Below are 17,749 nucleotides of genomic sequence, written 5' to 3'. Positions count from 1 at the left end.
TTTACACTTGTAGGAGTTTGCTCTTCACACATGCACTGTTTATGTTTCGCTTCCCTTTTAAAAGTTATGGGTAAAAAAAAAATGAGTTCATTTGCTGCACATCTGTCATTTAAACAAGCATACCCTTCGCATGCAAGCAGCAGGTGTTGTTTGTTCTGATAGATAATATCAGGTTAGGTCTCTCACACTGTTTTTTGATTTATAGTTTATCTTTGGCTTTTTTTCCCAAGGTAATTGAAATAATTAGGCCAAGTCTCTCTTAAAGACACAAGCACCTCAGCGGCAACCAGAATGCTCTAAGGTAGTGTGAGAAAGGCTTGTTGTGATTTCTGATTGGGTTTGGAACAGTAGTGCAACACGCCTGCACACAGTTGCGTGTGAACCTCGGGCTCGCTGCCAGATGAGTGGCTGAGTTAAAGGACGGGTTGCATAAGAACTAAGATAAGTTTGTATTTTGAAAGAGTGTGTGTCATGGAATGTGAGTTTCAATTAATAGTATGCATGGTCAAGAGCAGTGTTAAAAGCAATGCATAACAAATGAAACACACTATTGTAATCACATTACATTTGTCTGTAATGCGGCAATCGAAAACATTGTTGTTCCTAAGTACAGTAATCACATTACAGTTACTGATCAGTTACAGTTACTATTTGTATTGTGACCTTCTGCCAGTGTCACCTTGATTCTCTAATCCTCATTTTAACTGCAGCTAAAGCTCTCTGGCGGCTGGTTTTGACCTGCTTTGCTGCTAGCTTTGCAGCATAAGAGTATATTAACAGGGGAATGGAGGGCATAATATATAAGGGGGAACCCTTATATTCAAAACACCAGAAGCTGGCCTCCAAATAAAATTTTGAAAAAAATATTTTAAAAAAACACTACAAAGGTACTAATAGACACAAACAATGCCTCGGAAAGGGGCGGGTCTTTTTTTCTCAGAACTGTCAGCTCAGGATGTGCCAATAAAATTCAAGGCTCAACATGAGAATGAGGAGCTCATCATTATTTGCGTCACATCTATTATTCCATTATATATTTAAATTGCCAACTCTCACCAGAATTCTGCTTTCTAGAACATAAATAAAGACATCTCCACTGCAAATCCATGCAGATAATCACAAACTGGTACATAAAAATTCTCCAGAATGCAGATAATGAAGAGTTTGATGGTCAGAACTTCCTTCACCCCCTAAATGTGTTTCCATCAGTGTTTAAATCAAACCTACGCACCTGCTTTGAGGTAAATCTTAGCATAAAAGACGGACCCTTTGTATGTTCTCCTTATTAGGACTGGATTTAGTGCTGATTTGGAGGCACACGTAATGTTGAATATTATATTGTTACAATATAATGACAATGAATCTCAGGTTACAGAGTAACGGAAAAGTAATGTACTGTAACAAATCATTTTCTACAGGAAGCAAATAAGTCAACTAATGTTTTTCTTTTCTAACAAGTAACAAATAATATGTAATACATTACTTTTTTCAATAAATGACGACAATGACTGTTTCCTGCTCAGTTTGATCATCATTACATTTCTAGAAATAGTTTTGCTGGGTAAAATAAGCAGACTCCAGCCACAGAGCAGTTGCCAAACCTGACAACAGAGAATGGTGCATGTAGTCTGAAAAAGAGTTTAATAATGGAGTCAAGTGCTATTTTGGCCTTTAAAACAAATATTAAAATTCCTTTTCAGTGTTCCTGCAGTACTTATTTTATTTTAGAGAATTGCAATTTTCTTTTGTTTTGTTTTTCACATTTATTTATGTATACATCAGTAAAAATATTTGAAACACAAACATTTGTATGTTTGTAGCATTTCCTTTAACTCAATTTAAGTGACACTCATCCATCCATTATCTATACACCGCTTAATCCTCATTAGGGTCGCAGGGGGCTGGAGTCTATCCCAGCTGACTTAGGGCGAAGGGTTAGACAGAGACAAAAAAATCACACTCACATTCACATATGCGGACAATTTAGAATCACCAATTAACCTCAGCATGTTTCTTGGAGGACTGCACTGTGGATCAGTGGTTAGCACTGTTGCCTTGCAGCTAGAAGATCCCCGGTTGGCATGTTCTCCCTGTGCATGCGTGGGTTTTCTCCGGGTACTCTATCTTCCTCTCACAGTCCAAAAACATGCTGAGGTTAATTATTAACTATAAATTGTCTGTAGGTGTCAAAGTGAGCAAGATTGTTTGTCTCTATATGTAGCCCTGTGATAGACTGGTGACATGTCCAGGTGTCCCCTGTCTTCACCCTAGGTCATCTAGGATAGGCTCTAGCCCCCCCATGACCCTACTGAGGATTAAGTGGTGTATAGATAATGGATGGACCCATAGAAAACCCACACTGCACAGGGAAAACATGCAAACTACACACAGAAAGATCCTAGGCCAAAGCCTGGGTCATGAACAAGGTATCTTCTAGCTGGGAGGTAACAGTGCTAACCACCATTCCACTGTGCAACCCTAAGTTACACACAAAACTTTTAAATCAAATTTAATGTAATAATTCCTATTAATACAGGGGCAGCTGGAATTGGCGTCAGTGTGGTGAGCGGACTGAGACTCTAATTTACTGGCAAAATTCCATTTCTATCTCAGTTAAACAGCGCCATCGCGAGGGAAACATTAGCAAGTACTTGATAGCTTATTCGAACTACAACTCCCATCATGCAGCGTACCCGGCAACACTTCCGCTAAGTATCCTGGCGTTTACGTGAACGGCAGCGCGTTGTGGCTATGGACGGCAGAGCTGTGAAGGCGATACTGTTTGACCTGGACAACACGCTCATTGAAACGAGCCGAGCAGGAGCAGTGGCGATACAGAAGGTGGTAAAGTCTGCATTAAAAAAGCATTAAAAGTTGTCGTCAGTAAGCTGTTTGTAACATTTAGCAGATCTAAATGCTCAGCTTAAAGACCGTAGAGTACTGCTACTTTGTTTCTAACAACCAAACGAAACATGTAATTTAAAGTAGGTGATTCAGGCTGAGTAAATGTTGAAGTTAAAGGATAGCAATGACAATAGTAGCAGATGTTCGAAACAGTTACTGGCCGTTACCTTCTTCCTGATTGGTAGTACGGAAGCTGGGAGGGGTCAGACGCTTCGCATGTTCAAAATTATCACTGTTCTACTAATAGCTATAAGTTCCAGTTTTTATAAGCGTGTTACTTTCCATGGTGAGCTAAATACCCGATTAACTAAATGTAATTATCTGTTACTTGGAAAAAACTAATACAATAAGAATGTAGTACTGCTTTTTGTGCACTTGCCTTGTGTCCATAATAAGTTATTATAAGGGCTAGAGTTTCTAGATAGGTTTTTAAATGATTAAGATGCTTTTGATGCACTTCCCAGTGCTCTAGCATATCTTTGACTGGTAACAACTGACTGATTTCTTTCGTAAGTTCTAATCTACAAGCAAATAGGATGTCCTGTAATAAAACAAAATACGTCTGGGAGTGGTTAAAGAAACACTGGAGAAATGAAATGATGTCAGGTACCATAAAATCCCCCAACATCTCTCCTACTTCAGTCAAACATATAAACTGTATAAGAAATTCTTTATAGTCTATGGCCACATACATGAGCTTTTTTTTCACGCTGGTCACTGGCTTATTTTCTACTTTGCATTAACAGTAATAAGCCAAGGAGACCTGATGATCAAACATAGCTGACTTGTCTTGGCCAGAAACCAATTAAGCAGTATAACAGCTCCATGTGTGGCTGGAATAAGAAATGCACTTTCAGCGACAGTCTGAGTTGTTAAGAATGAGAACACGACCATTTGACAGATGACACTGACCGATGATTCCAAAGGAGAGTCTCTGCCAAACCAAAGCCGACAGGCTAATACGAAAGCAACTGAAAGGATGAACACTTTAAGAGGATCTGACATACTAAGATTTTCTATTTATACGTAGTACCAGGTTGCTAAAACTCCCAAACTCACCAAAATAGGTATCTTTGTTTGTTTTGAAGTTATTTTTTGGGCCGTATGTTGGCTTTATTAGACAGGTTAATAGAGAGGCAGACAGGAAAGTAGGGAGAAGAAAATGGGGGAGACCTGCAGCAAAGGGCCAGGAATCGAGCCCAGGCTGCTGCATCAGGGACTATAGCCCCTGTTTATGGGTCAGCCGCTCAACCTGTTGAGCTACCTAGGTGCCAGGTAACTTTAATCGTGCTTCTCCCACGGTTGACTCAATATTCACGCTGATCTCTTGCGCTCTACGTCTGAATTGGTTACACAACGAATGTTTACATTTACAAGGTTATCTGCTTTATGTGACTCTTACAGACCAGAGAACTTTTAAAGACCACTCTGGGCCTTGATGACGACACCATCCGCTGCATTTCTGACAAGTTCCAGCAGAAGCTTTTCCTTGAGAGGTTTGACCCTTCAGCTGGCAGATCCATAGATAATGTCCGTGTGGGTCACTGGGAGGAAAGCATCACGGAGACTCTGGGTAGTTGCTCGCCACCCTCTCTGGCAGCTCAGTGCTACTACCTGTGGAAAAATAGTCGCCTGGAGGTCCTCTGTCTCTCTCCTGAAGTGTGTAACCTTTTGAAACAACTGCGCAGTAGACACAAGCTGCTGCTGCTGACCAATGGGGAATCTCCGATCCAGAGAGAGAAGGTGAAGGCGGTCAGGTGTGAGGAGTTCTTCGATGCCATCGTGGTTGGTGGAGAACATGCAGAGCAGAAACCGTTTGTCTCCATCTTCACGTTGTGTTTCAAAATGCTTGGGGTGGAGGCCCAGGACTGCATTATGGTGGGAGACTCTCTGGACACAGATATTCAGGGGGGCTTTAATGCCGGAGTACGAGCCACAGTCTGGATTAACAGTGCAGAAGGGACTGCGTCAGATGGGTCAGTGAAACCAGATTACACTATCCCAACTGTACTTGACCTGCCAGGGATTCTGGCACAGCTGCAATAAGCACAACTGATGAATAACTCATTTCAAGCGGGATGTCGTAAGAATTTTTAATTATGGATATTTAAATGTGACCGTTGCAATAATTTTCCCAACTGTAAACAAGGGTAATTTTTTTATTATATCTGCTTGGCCTTTTATACACTGTCATTTTGAATTGCATATAAGGACACTCAGCGAGCAACTGTTCAGACATTCACTGGTGGAAACTAATTACATTTACTGAGGGACCGAACTTGAGTACAATTTCATGATTTGTACTTTTACTTGAATATTCATAATTTCAGCTTCTTTATATCCCACTGCATGTCAAAAATAAATATTCTTTTTTTATTCCACTTGAAAACTATAGTTACTCTTCAGATCATTCTTTTACATAAAACCATGTACATTGTAAGGCTGACCCGAATAGCAGTTTCTGGGCTCCGGATATTCGGCCCCAGTTAATGCCGAATATCCAAATATTCGGTCCGCTTCGTAACGTCCAACGGCCCTAGTACATTGTATGCTGTAATTAGATCTACTTCCACTTCAGTAAAATGCTCCGTGAACCAACAATCTGATGATAGGCAGAGGGCCCTTATTTTGCAAATACTTTTTCCTAATGGATCTCAATACTCTGTTCAATCCTAGTATATCATACCAATCAACCTCAAGAAGAGAACCATTATTTTAAACACTCAGATTGACTGTACTTTAATAAATTCACTCCATCATATGCTCATACTTGTTCATTTTTACACAATCTTGACTAATAAACAGTTGACACAGATAAATGTCTCAGACACCTGATTGTCCTTCAATTGTGGCTTTGCAGTGGATTTATGATCTGTAGCATAACCCTATGTAAACACACCTAAGGCATCTGTTTACTTATCCTGTAAAATTCACTTAACATCCAGTTTGACTTTGATGTTCATTGCTGCGAGCTCCGCTATGAAGTAGCGGAAGACGTAAGGAACAGACACTGAGTCAATAGTGTCACTTTTGCCGCACAGAGTGCAGACAGTCTTGCGGTGGCGCGTGGCCGACCAGTACAGTGGAGGTTTCTCCAACAGAGGGGAAAGAAGGCTGCCACAGTCAACGCACACCTGAGCCACTGACCGGTCCGAGCAGTTGAAGAGGCGATCGTGAAGCAAGAATGAAGAGCCGTGAGCCAGCAGGGCATCTCGCTCCATCTCCCCAAAACGGATTCCTCCCTGGATGTTCCTTCCTCCCACAGGCTGGTTGGTCACCTTGTCTCGCGCTCCTGTGGTCCTCACTTGAAATTTGTCAGAGACCATGTGACGAAGCCGCTGGTAGTAGACGACGCCGATGAAGATGTCCGCCTCCAGCTCCTGACCGCTTATTCCACTGTAGAGCCGCTCAGTACCGTAGTAGTTGTAGCCGCCTGCCCGGAGCATTTCACCGAAGTAGTCGAGTGCAGAGTTCTCCTCAGAGAAGGTGAAGGGTGTGGCATCGTGGCTCAGGCCGTGCAGGGCGCCAGACTTGCCGGCCATGCTCTCTATCAGCATCCCGATCGTCATACGTGAGGGGAAGCCGTGGGGGTTGAACAGGATATCTGGCATCATACCACTCTCTGTGAAGGGCATGTCCTCGGCTGGCCACAGGCAGCTCAGGATGCCCTTCTGACCATGACGGCTGGCAAACTTGTCACCAATGGTGGGGTTTCGTGGCACTCGTACAGTGATGCAGACGCGTTTAAAACTACCTGAACCAGTGTCATTGCTGCAGATCTTTATATTGTCGACGACACAGGACTCCTGGCTCCTACAAACAGGAGAAAGAAAACATTACTAATTTTCATATGAAAAGTTAAGGTACACATTTAAATCTACTGCATAACCTGATTAGCAGCGGTATTACAGAATATGCTTTTTAGACATGTAGATGAATATAAAATCTTAATTTGAGAATTTCAAAGCGGAGAACTGATGATAAACACAAAACTACACAAATGCTGACACTTACTTGTAGAAGGTGACAAAGCTCTGGCCAGTGTTGAGGTTAATGTAGCCGTAGAAGGGGTCTCCATACTTAAGTGTTGATCCAATGTAAGGCAGCCCATCAGCATCCAGTCTATCATTCACTTTAGGGTCACCTGGTTTGGTCCCAAACACAACACTGTCTTCTCCCCTCACCTTGTCTGCCAAGTCTACCAGCTCAGTCTTGTAGATGCTTCCATGGGCGAAGCCTCTGTCCCAGGACGACTTGTTTACAATCTAAAAAGATCAAATTGTGTTGAGATTTCATCCTTATTAAAAGATAGGAAGGGTATTTTTTATTTTATACTCACCATGGCATCTTCCATGTCGTAGCCCGTGTAGGATATGACGGCCACAATGGCGTTGGTGCCGCTGGGGTAGTTGTCCAGGTTGTAGTGGTCGTACATATAGGGCCTGACGAGTGGGCTCTGTGGAGTCTGGAGCCGGTACAGCTTGTTATCGGAGCGATCCATAAAAGAGTGCAGGGGGAAACCCATAGTCTGCTTACCTGCAAAATGAACAAGTTTATTCCATTCATGACTATACAAGACGTACTTTCCAAAAACTCAAAATGGCAAGAAAGCGATCCAAATACAGTGGTCCCTCACCATATTGCGGTTCACTTTTTGCGCTCTCACTGTATTGCAGATTTTTAAATTGTATATATTTAATTTTGTATTATGGATTTTTCACTGTATTGCGGGATTTTGCGGTGTTTAGGTATTTTTATATATTTATTATTTTAATTCTTTTTGCGGTAAAATAAGCACTTTCTAGCCCCAAAATTTGAAAACAATATAAAATGTAAAAAATATGAATGAAAACATATTAAAGAATATTAAATCAAAATAAAATGAGTAGTGTACAGCGCTGGGTGCTGATTGACCGTAGCATCAGTCTCCTTTGATCGCTGTGCATGGTGTTGCTGTGCGGTGTTGTGTTTTTGTGAAATTTTTGTACAAAAATGTATTTTATTTTCGATCAAACGTTCTGCGCCTTCTAAGGCTTCTGGCACCGAACCCAAGCACCAGAGGAAGTTGCTAACCATTGCAGAAAATTTGAAAATTGCACAGGTTTAAGAGTGTAGAAAGTGTTTAAGAGCACAGGAAGTGTTTATAAGAGTGTGGGGAGGGATATAAAGCCTTAAAATATATATAAATAATAAAATAAATATGAGGTTGCTATTTCACAGATTTTCACCTATTGCGGGGGGGTTCTGGAACCTAACCTAATTCAAATCTACAGTTTTTACACATGTCCAGCATGCCAGGCTTGTAATGTTAACTTCCAACTTACCCATCTGACACTGGTACATGTTCCTAGGGCTCTGGTTGTGGTCTGAGTAAGGGATGAAGTTAGCCACCACACTGAGCATACTGTGAGGGAACAGCTCCTGGTGTGTGGTTACTCCTGGTTCAATCTCACCCTCAAAGATTCCCACATTAATGTAAAGCTGCAAGTAGAAAGAAAAGATGATCAGAGAAAAAAAAAAAACAATTTTCTGCTTTGGATATTGGTCTCATAACTGCCACATCACCTTTAAAATCATAGTTCCACACATACCTGTTCAAAGGTGCCGATGGATTCCTGTTTGCCAAGAGCTAAGTTTTGTACAGGTCGCATCATGCGGCAGGGTGTTGTGAAAAGGTAAAGGCCTGGATATAAGCTGGCTTTGCCTGTTTTGGGAACCAGAACAATCTCTGTCCAAGGAGGGATCTTCTTTTCTCTTAGCACCTGCAGATATTGTTCTAAATATTATTTTTTTGCACAAATATTTACATGGTTTCACACTTAATCTTGCACAGGAAACATTAGGGATTGGCCAATCAGTTTAGTCTGTTATCCGATTCAACATTTTCTGATTATCGGTATTGACATTCATGAAAACTGATTTGAGATACAATAAATACAACTTAAAATTTACTACTTTGTTGCTGATGAAGTCATCTGTAGTCATTACTCTGTGGTCTCAAGTAATGTTCAACCCACAGCACTATCTGATTGGTTACACATCACAAGTAACATCCAATTAGGACTGCACAATAAATGCTGAAAGGTCCTCTTTTATTTCAACATATGCAAAACATACACTACACTACTACTCAAAAGTTCAGGGTCACTTAGAAATGCCCTTATTTTTGGAGAAAAAAAGCATTTTTTCAATGAAGATAACATTAATCAGAAATACAGTCTAGACATTGTTAATATGATAAATGACTATTCTAGCTGGAAACGGCTGATTTTTAATGGAATATCTACACAGGGGTACAGAGGAACATTTCCAGCAACCATCACTCCTATGTTCTAATGCTACATTGTGTTAGCTAATCGTGTTGAAAGGCTATTTGATGATTAGAAAACCCTTGTGCAATTATGTTAGCACATAAATAAGTGTGAGCTTTTGTCTAGGTGACCCCAAACTTTTGAACAGTAGTGTAAATAAACAAAGGCAATGAAGTTTTGTTAAAGTTTGTCTTGTTCTAAATTTTGGTCCCATGATTTTCATTTTAGATGCAAATGTATATGGGATCAGTATTGGCCCTGATTAAAACATGTCCACCATTAGTTAACACACCTTGAATGTGCGCAGTGAATCAGCTACAGCTGGAGCTAAGTCAGCCTCAACCCAGCCAACAACAGCTCCATCCAGGACCACAGGGTAGCAGTCAGAGAAGGCTTGACCAGGAGTTCCATCCACTGGAGTAACACCTTAGACCCCAGAGGCAGAAATTATTGCATACAACACATTTCAACTCACTGGCATGTACTTCAAAATGCGTCCCAAATATTGCATCTAGTTCGTGCTCACCAAGAGAGCAGAGCAGAGCAGGCAGGGTTATGGTGGACAGGGTTGGTGCCACAATTTCACAGCTGGCTGTCATGTGGTTCATGAGTCCACAGGGCTCTCCGTCTGGAGTGTGGACAGGACACAGGAAGCCCCAAGACTCGGGCAGCAGCTTACGAACGGAAGTGGTCCTCATCTTGGCGAAAGCTGCTCCTCTGTGCACACAGCGGAAGTGGGACAGGTATCGGATGAAGTTCAGCTTGTCTGCTACAACACACAGGCCGGTGTTCTGCAGCATGCCAAGACCTGTGGAAAGAAGGAACACATTTTTTTTTTAATAACCCACTTTTTTTTAACCCTTAGATGCTCGCTTGATTGGACCCTACACTCTTCCATGAGTGGGTCAGAAATGATCCGTATAAGAATCTTTTTTGTTTTGTTTTTCTCCAAGAGTTTTTATGCCATGTTTGTCATCTTGGTTGAGAATAATCTTTTGTATTATTGTTTATAGTATATTTTGTTCACACAACAATGATTTCATGTTTGAAATATTGTTCTTTTTGAATTTATTTCAGATGAACATAGCATTTTGATAACGGAAAAAGAAGAATATTTCAATCACTTTGTTGACATTTTTCCACTCTTTTCCTCCAGCTGTTGCTTCTCTCCGTCCCACCAAAATTGTGTTCTGCATCACCTCTTGTATGATATTATCAGTGATAAAGAGCTTGGGGTTGTAATCCATTTATTACAATTTCTTTACAAGTATAAAAGGTAACTTAAAAATTCAAATGGAATGACATCAAAAAATGTTTTTTTGCAGAATAGCTGGAAAATGAAATGATGAAAGGTTTTCATTACAAAGATATTGCAAGGAAATGACCTCACCGGGTCATTTTTGACCCACTTATGCATCTAGGGGTTAAACCATTCCATGAACTCATAGTCAACTCATATGGCTGTACCTGTCTTGGAGTGGAGGTTCCCAGTAGCGAGCAGATATTCAAAGGGCTTAGTCAGATCAGAGCCTGTGTTGAACATCTTCATCACATTCTCAGTGGTACATCCTGCAGCCAGTTTACTGCCTCTTTTGTCAAAGGACAACTTCACAGACACCAACCACGCAGTCAGTTTCTCCTGTGAAAACATTTTAGTGGTTAAATCATAGATGATGAAGATCTAAGAGGGAATATTAGATTTGATGTACCCATTTCAGATGTGTGATTGGAAATGTGGTAGTTTAGTTCCATATAAAGGATATTTAAACAGGGATTCAAGTTCTCAATGAAGAAGATATGCTCTTTGCAATAAAAATGAAAAAGCATGACTATAATAGTGTTGCTGTTCGGATTTGGTAAAAGCACTGCTAATTTTAAGGTCCAATACAAGATATGGACCATTAGTAAAGCAAAAAACAATGATCTGATTTGTAAAGATATAGTAGAGTAATGGTGTCCCTATCAGAAAATAAAGTCACACTCTGTGTGTGTGTGTGTTGTAATCTGAGTATCTTTGTTTTACATTTTTTGCAGAGGGTCTGACTGTGCATGCATGGTAAAGCACTTAAGTCCTTTCGTTTGAAACTCTTGGCCCTTTCCACATTTATAAATGAAGCGGTGGTTCTGAATGTCACATACAGTAAACTTAATGTTTGCGTTACCAAGTCTTAATATTTCTCTTTTTACAATATCAATGTTGCTCATTCTGCTAAGCAGCGAAGTGAAACAAATGACAAAACTTGCCTTCAGAAACATGAGGTAGAGCTGGCCAGGAGTCAGCACTTCCTGACATGTAATGCTGTCAGGATTTTCTTCCATGCACTCCTGCTTGGCAAAAGTGAAAAGCTTCCTGGTCATGAGACACAGCAGGTAGAACTTCTCGATGGGAGACCTCAGATGGATGCAGATGCACTCACTGATTAAAACAAAACACAAGTCATTTTAATTAACAATATACAACAAAACATAACAAGAAAAGCACTCAGAGCACAGTACTACGCCAAGGCCGTTCATTCCCCCATATACCATCGTCAGAAATGCAGAATTAGTTTTTTAGAAATGCAGCATTTGTGTATTAGTTATTGATGATCAGAAATCACAGGAACATAGAATGTGGCCATTTAATATAGATGTACCTACAAACAAAATGACCTTGCACTGAGCACAGGTGTGTGTTATGCATGTGTACGTTATGTACGGATACCGAACTGTGTGACCTAAATATGTAGCGGGAGGTGGGAATTGATGGGACTTGGAAACACCCCCATAATTTATTCAATTGTTCCTTGTATCATTTCCAAGGATAAGTCCCGATAAGTCTGCAGAGGTTGATTTGTAGCAGGATCGCAATCATGTGATCATCAGCAGGTAGCTGATGTAGTGTTCATTTGTAGTCATAGTTACAGTGACGCCATGCCGCTATCTGGCAATGATACAGAAATCTTTCACAAATCTGTCGATCCAGACTATAAGCCGCATCACTGCCTAAATCTAATCACTTGGTTCTTGTGTCATTTCTGACCTTCCCTGAAAATTTTATCCAAATCCATTAATCTGTTTTTGAGTAATGTTGCGAACGGACGGACAGACAGACGGACAAACAGACTGACAAACATACGCAGATGGTCACATAACTCCGCCACATTCCTTGATGGAATAATAATGCAAATTCTGTTGTTGCCATCAGGGTGAGAATTAAAAAAATAGAATTTGCATCTGTCATAAGAGCTTACTCTAACAGGAAGTTGGCACACTGTTCATTGGTGTACCACTCTGGAAGGTTCATCTTAACCCTGAAGCGTTCTCCGAGGTAATTGAGAACCTTGCTGCGGGTGGTGCAGCCCTCCTCCATGACAATGCGCAGCATTTCAGACACACACGCCTTGTAAAAAGAATTGTCCTCACGACCTTTAATCAGTTCCTGGTAGATCTGAAAGTCTGTGAAGTCCACCAGGGCCTGAAGAACACGAGAGAAAATGACCTGTTTTAATACATCATGCAACACCAGAAGAATTCATATTTACTACTTACTTACTACTTTATTTTATTTTGTCCTAATTTGTTCTGTAATAAAGGCTGCAAGCTTTGTCATTTCTAAAATAGGTGAACTCTGATTAATACCTTCAGTGCAAAGCCTAGTGGCAGGAAGAAGAGTTCTTTCTGGTAGATGAAGTTCAACATCACAGTGCCATTTTCCAGATAATGAAGGTTCATGTTAATCGCTGTGTGCTCTTCCTTTACGCAACGCATTGAAATACCTGCCAGAAGAAAAGGTTGATGACATCCATTTTAAAGAACATGCAGGTCTGATTGCTCCGGTTAGAATTCTTAACACTGTCATTGTGCTAGTGCATGTTATATGAAGTTCTGTTTACCATACTGAGTGTATCCCTGACCCCTGCTCTTCCACTTAGGTCTTGACATGGCAATGGGATAGTTCCTCCTTGGCATAATCAGCATTCGGATAACTTTCTCAATTCCATTCACGATGAAATAACCTCCCATTTCCTGTTCAAGTTAAATGAAATCTGTACTATATTCATGAAAACGAGCAAATTTATTAAATTCCTGTTTAGTTTATTTGTGTCACAATCCTACCTCGGCTTCTTCATGATGTTCTACGAGTTCTTTAGGGGACATGCCATGCAGGTTACACAGCTTGGACTTCACCATGATTGGAACCTGACCCATGGCCTGCTTGATGATGCCTTTGGGAACACCGTTAACTGACCAGCTGATATCTGCCTGAGATGACAACACTCATCCAGTCAAAGAACTGAATCATAGGTTACTATTCACCTTACATGCATTTTTCCAACTGCATAATTAAAATGAGGTTTATCAGTAAAGAATAAACAAGATTCCTATTACACTTGCTGCTGGAAAATTTGCGCATAACTCAGTCTTACCACAAGCTTTCCTTTGTATGAACATCGTCTTCCACGGCACTCTGCAGGGAACACCTTCATTTCCTTGCAAATACTCCCTTTGGCGACTACTGGGCTGTACATGGTGGCATCAACAAATACAAGGCTGATCCTGTCATTTTTGAATGTGAACTCCAAGGGAGGGATGGCCTGAAAAACACATCACATTACAAAAACCTGAGAAACTTTACCAAACAAGGTTTGCTGCAGGAAACGAGCAATGCGGTTCAAAAGGATGAAACAGAGTTGCCCTAGCAGGAGAAGTGCAAGTGTAACTGATAACATTAAAAACTAGAAAAGCATTCAGAGCGCAGTACTCTGCCAAGGCTGCTCATTCCCCCATATGGCATTGGCAGAAAAGGTTTTTTTTTTTTTTTTTTTAAAGAAATGCAGCATTTGTTTATTAGTTATTTATGATCAGAAATCACAGCAATATAGAAAGTGGCCATTTAATGTAGAAGTACCCACAAACAAAATGACCTTGCGCTGAGCAAAGGTGTGTGTTATGCATGTGTACGTTATGTACGGATACCGAATTGCATGAGCTAAATATTTAGCGGGCGGCGGGAATTGATGGGACTCGGAAACACCCCCAAAATTTAATATATTGTTCCATGTATGATTTCCAAGGACAAGTCCTGATAAGTCCTCAGCGGTCTTCACTTCACTGTCAAAATCTAATCACTTGGTCCTTGTGTCATTTCTGACCTTCCCTGAAAATTTAATTCCAATCCGTTAGTCCGTTTTTGAGTAATGTTGTGAATGGACAGACAAACAGATCGACGATCATCACATAACTCTGCCACGTTCCTTGGCGGAGTAATAATGGCACTCAATTTATTTAATTTAGTCACACGGTGCTGCTATTATGCAAAAGGTCTTATCATGAATCATGTACAGATGATAAACAAAAAAGGCAGCCACAGGTAAAAATACAGTTGACGACTGCACCGGGCAGTAGAGCAGGTTGCCCCCTATCCCCTGAAGGTTAGCGGTTCCATTTGCACCCCCCTCTTTAAAAAAAAAAAAAAAAAAACTTCATCTGTAAAAACTCTTTTGTGATTTTTGCAGTGTGCTTTGACAGCTTATCATGTTAAAATATTCTTCTACTGCAAAGTTTCAGCAGATTGGGAGTCATCTTGTATCAACCAGTATTTTGGTTTTTCCACAGACATACATGATGCATCTGTAAATGTTATCTAGCCAACATGTTTTACACACATACAGTCTCATACGGAGGTGGAGGTACCATCACACCTCCATGCTTCACTGTCAGAACAATGCATTGGCTGTGATAGTCCCGGCCAGGTTCGCGCCAAACATACTGGACCCCATTTCAGGTGAATAAATTTATCTTGGTCTCATCAAACCAAATATGTTTCACCCAATATCCAACAGCCTTATTTCCATGTTCCTTGTCGAAGCACGATTTTGCAAAAGTAGCACACTATCTTATAGAAGGACAGCCCCTGCAGCACTGATCAGTGGTACCATGGCTCATTCTATAGCTCCTGATTACTGCTGCAACTGTGTTCCCACCGATTTTTAGTTGGTCAGTGATCTTCCTGTCTCATTATCCAACTTTGTGGAGTCTTACAATCAGCCTTTTCAGTAATTTTTGTCCATGCGGAACCATAATGCAGACAAACACAGCCCCTAGGTCCAAAATTGACTGTTATGTTTTTCAAAGCTCATTTATAAACATGTTCATGCAGTTAGGCTGATAGGGAATCACAGGTATCTCTGTTGTTGCATTCAGTGTCTGCTTAGGTGCCTGAAATCTCAAAATAGTCTCCTAAAAGTATTTATTGTCGACTGTAAATCCAGTCTAGATCCAATTACGAATCATTTGACTTTTCAGTGACATTGCACAGTTGAGTATTGGGTTCTGTAGTATACTCTAAAAGGGGCAACTGTTTAACTTTTATTTCCTGTAGCATCTTGCAGACGAGCAAATCAAATTCCTCAGTCAATCCTTTGAGAATCAGGGTGATTCACACACTTTCTCACTTCATAATAAAACTTTTTTACATTTGGCTTCAAAGGTTTTAACTTGGGAAGATATAGCCATACGTTCAGTATGTCCTACACGGTTTGATATGGGTTAAACTTGAAACAGGAGATTAAAATGAACATAAGTAGACAAGTCTTGCAAACAAATTAGCAAAGGCAGCTGAAACTCATGTTCCTTAATAAGACTGCTTGCTGTAAAAAGTTAACAAGGCTTACTTGAATTTTAACTGACGTAAACTTTAAGACAAGTCGTTGTTGTTTCTCTGTACTACTGCTGTTTTAAAAGGTTACCTGCTATAACGTTTGAAACCTAGTAGAAATAAAGTTGAACGGACCTGCACAACACGGCTGAGTCCGACAGTGACAGCCTGGTCAAACGACTCGATGTGAGCTCTGGTTAGGTCCTGAACAGCAGCATGTTGTTGCTCCTTCAGGTCGCCAAACCCTCCGTCTGTCAGATTTTTCAGACTCACACATTTTGGTAAATTACGCCACTTGACTGAACAGTCCATGCTTACAGCCCCACGGAGACATGTACTTGTTTACCACACGTGGATGCTGACACCGGAAGTACATCTGTGTAACACAGGAACAGTCTCTTATTCTTTGTTTTGATGGCCGGTTGCACTTCTACTATTACGTTATCGCCATCTAGTGGTGTCAGTTCAAAGACTTTATTCCATGTTGTCTGCCAAATATTTTCTGTTCACTTTTAATCCTTGCCCTTCCTTGTGGTGGTATACAGAGCAGAAATACTGAAAATAGTGTCAGTGTCCAAATATTTATGGACCTGTCTGTATTATATACAGTATATACTTACAGAATTGTATATAGTGAGATTAAATTAGGGCTGCACAGTGGCTTGGTGGTTAGCACTTTCACCTTGCAGCTAGAAGGTTCGCGTCCCGGCCTTCCCAGGATCTTTCTGCATGGAGTTTGCATGTTCTCCCTGTGCATGAGTGTCTGTATATGTAGACCTATCACAGGTCTACATATACTGACAGACAACCACACTCACATTCATACCTACAAACAGTTTAGAATCATGACCTGTCCAGAGTGTCCCCTGACTTCACCCTAAGTCAGCTGGGATCAGCTTCAACGACACTGAGGATTAAGTGGTGCATAGATAATGAATGGATGGAGATTAAATTAAATGAATATGGTGTAAATTTTTTTGGAAGGTAAACGTGGTTTTGGTGAAAGAGGGAATCCAAAGTTAGACAGCATGGCTCCTCTTGGCTCCCTTGACTTGTGTAGTGGGCATGCTTCTGCGTTGTGGGTCAAAAGCTGCCATCTTCTGAGAATTTCAGACTTGAGATTGAATACTGACCAGTGGTGGCTGTCTCATCAGGATTCCAACAAGACAGCCATGGAAAATCTGGGGCTGCTGGGAAGATAAGAAGGATGAAAAACATCTTCATAAGAAGTGTACACTTTTATTTGATATTAGTTTATCTCTCTCCAAGTGCTCCTAATTATTTTTACCACTAGGTGTCAGCAGTGACATCTGTGTTATGACTTCCGTGATAAATGAGGCTGAGTAATACATCTTGTGGTGATGCAATTGGCAGTGAAGCCTCATTTCACGAATAAGAGATTTAAAAAAACAAATTAATTAATTAAAAGACTGACAGACTCCAGCAGAGTTGAAGCATCTGGTCTTTTATTTAGCGTTAAAATGCAAATTTCTCACTTGATACTGGAACCTATGTGAAGCTGGACCTACATTTCCTTAAAGTTGTTTTTGCAATAATTCTGCTTTTTAAGAGATTTTTGAGAGGTTTTATTTTCATAGCAGGTTTATTATTATCACAGACATGTCTCCTGCGTATTTGGTGGGTAGAATTACTCCAGTCTGACCACAATCACTTGTCAGATCGACGGCAGAGTGATGCAACATTCAGGGGCTCGCAGACTTCTGTGAGGGTTTAGGTCTCTCTCACTGTTAAATCATCACATGCATGGGGACCCCCTGGCAGACGTTTTGAGCCCTTTTAAACACTTTGGACTTCTCTGGTTGCACAAAGAAGTCAGATGGTATAGAAGTCTGTGATAAAATGACCGGACTTCTCATTTGATGTTTTACCTCAG

The 17,749-nt window shown here is 40.7% G+C and overlaps 2 protein-coding genes across 2 annotated transcripts; one reads left to right on the top strand and one right to left on the bottom strand.

The window, feature by feature from the left end:
* The first annotated feature begins 2,705 nt into the window (after positions 1-2,705).
* nanp (N-acetylneuraminic acid phosphatase) lies at positions 2,706-5,719 on the top strand. Its single transcript, XM_023296426.3, has 2 exons — positions 2,706-2,841; positions 4,309-5,719. Exons 1-2 carry the CDS (start codon positions 2,752-2,754, stop codon positions 4,948-4,950), a joined length of 732 nt encoding a protein of 243 aa, XP_023152194.2. The 5' UTR covers positions 2,706-2,751; the 3' UTR covers positions 4,951-5,719.
* polr1b (RNA polymerase I subunit B) lies at positions 5,628-16,224 on the bottom strand. The gene is made up of 15 exons (XM_023296414.3): positions 15,991-16,224; positions 13,625-13,792; positions 13,314-13,460; positions 13,091-13,223; positions 12,837-12,973; positions 12,449-12,672; positions 11,460-11,631; positions 10,683-10,854; positions 9,742-10,023; positions 9,508-9,641; positions 8,496-8,666; positions 8,229-8,385; positions 7,244-7,440; positions 6,919-7,169; positions 5,628-6,717 (listed from the first exon to the last, which is right to left on the bottom strand). Exons 1-15 carry the CDS (start codon positions 16,165-16,167, stop codon positions 5,835-5,837), a joined length of 3,405 nt encoding a protein of 1,134 aa, XP_023152182.2. The 5' UTR covers positions 16,168-16,224; the 3' UTR covers positions 5,628-5,834.
* Positions 16,225-17,749: the final 1,525 nt, after the last annotated feature.

This window comes from Amphiprion ocellaris, chromosome 16, assembly GCF_022539595.1.
Source record: "Amphiprion ocellaris isolate individual 3 ecotype Okinawa chromosome 16, ASM2253959v1, whole genome shotgun sequence".
In the NCBI taxonomy this organism is placed as follows: Eukaryota; Metazoa; Chordata; class Actinopteri; family Pomacentridae; genus Amphiprion; species Amphiprion ocellaris.
The sequence above is the reverse complement of the archived record's forward strand: the minus strand, read 5'-3'. Positions and strand labels throughout refer to the sequence as shown.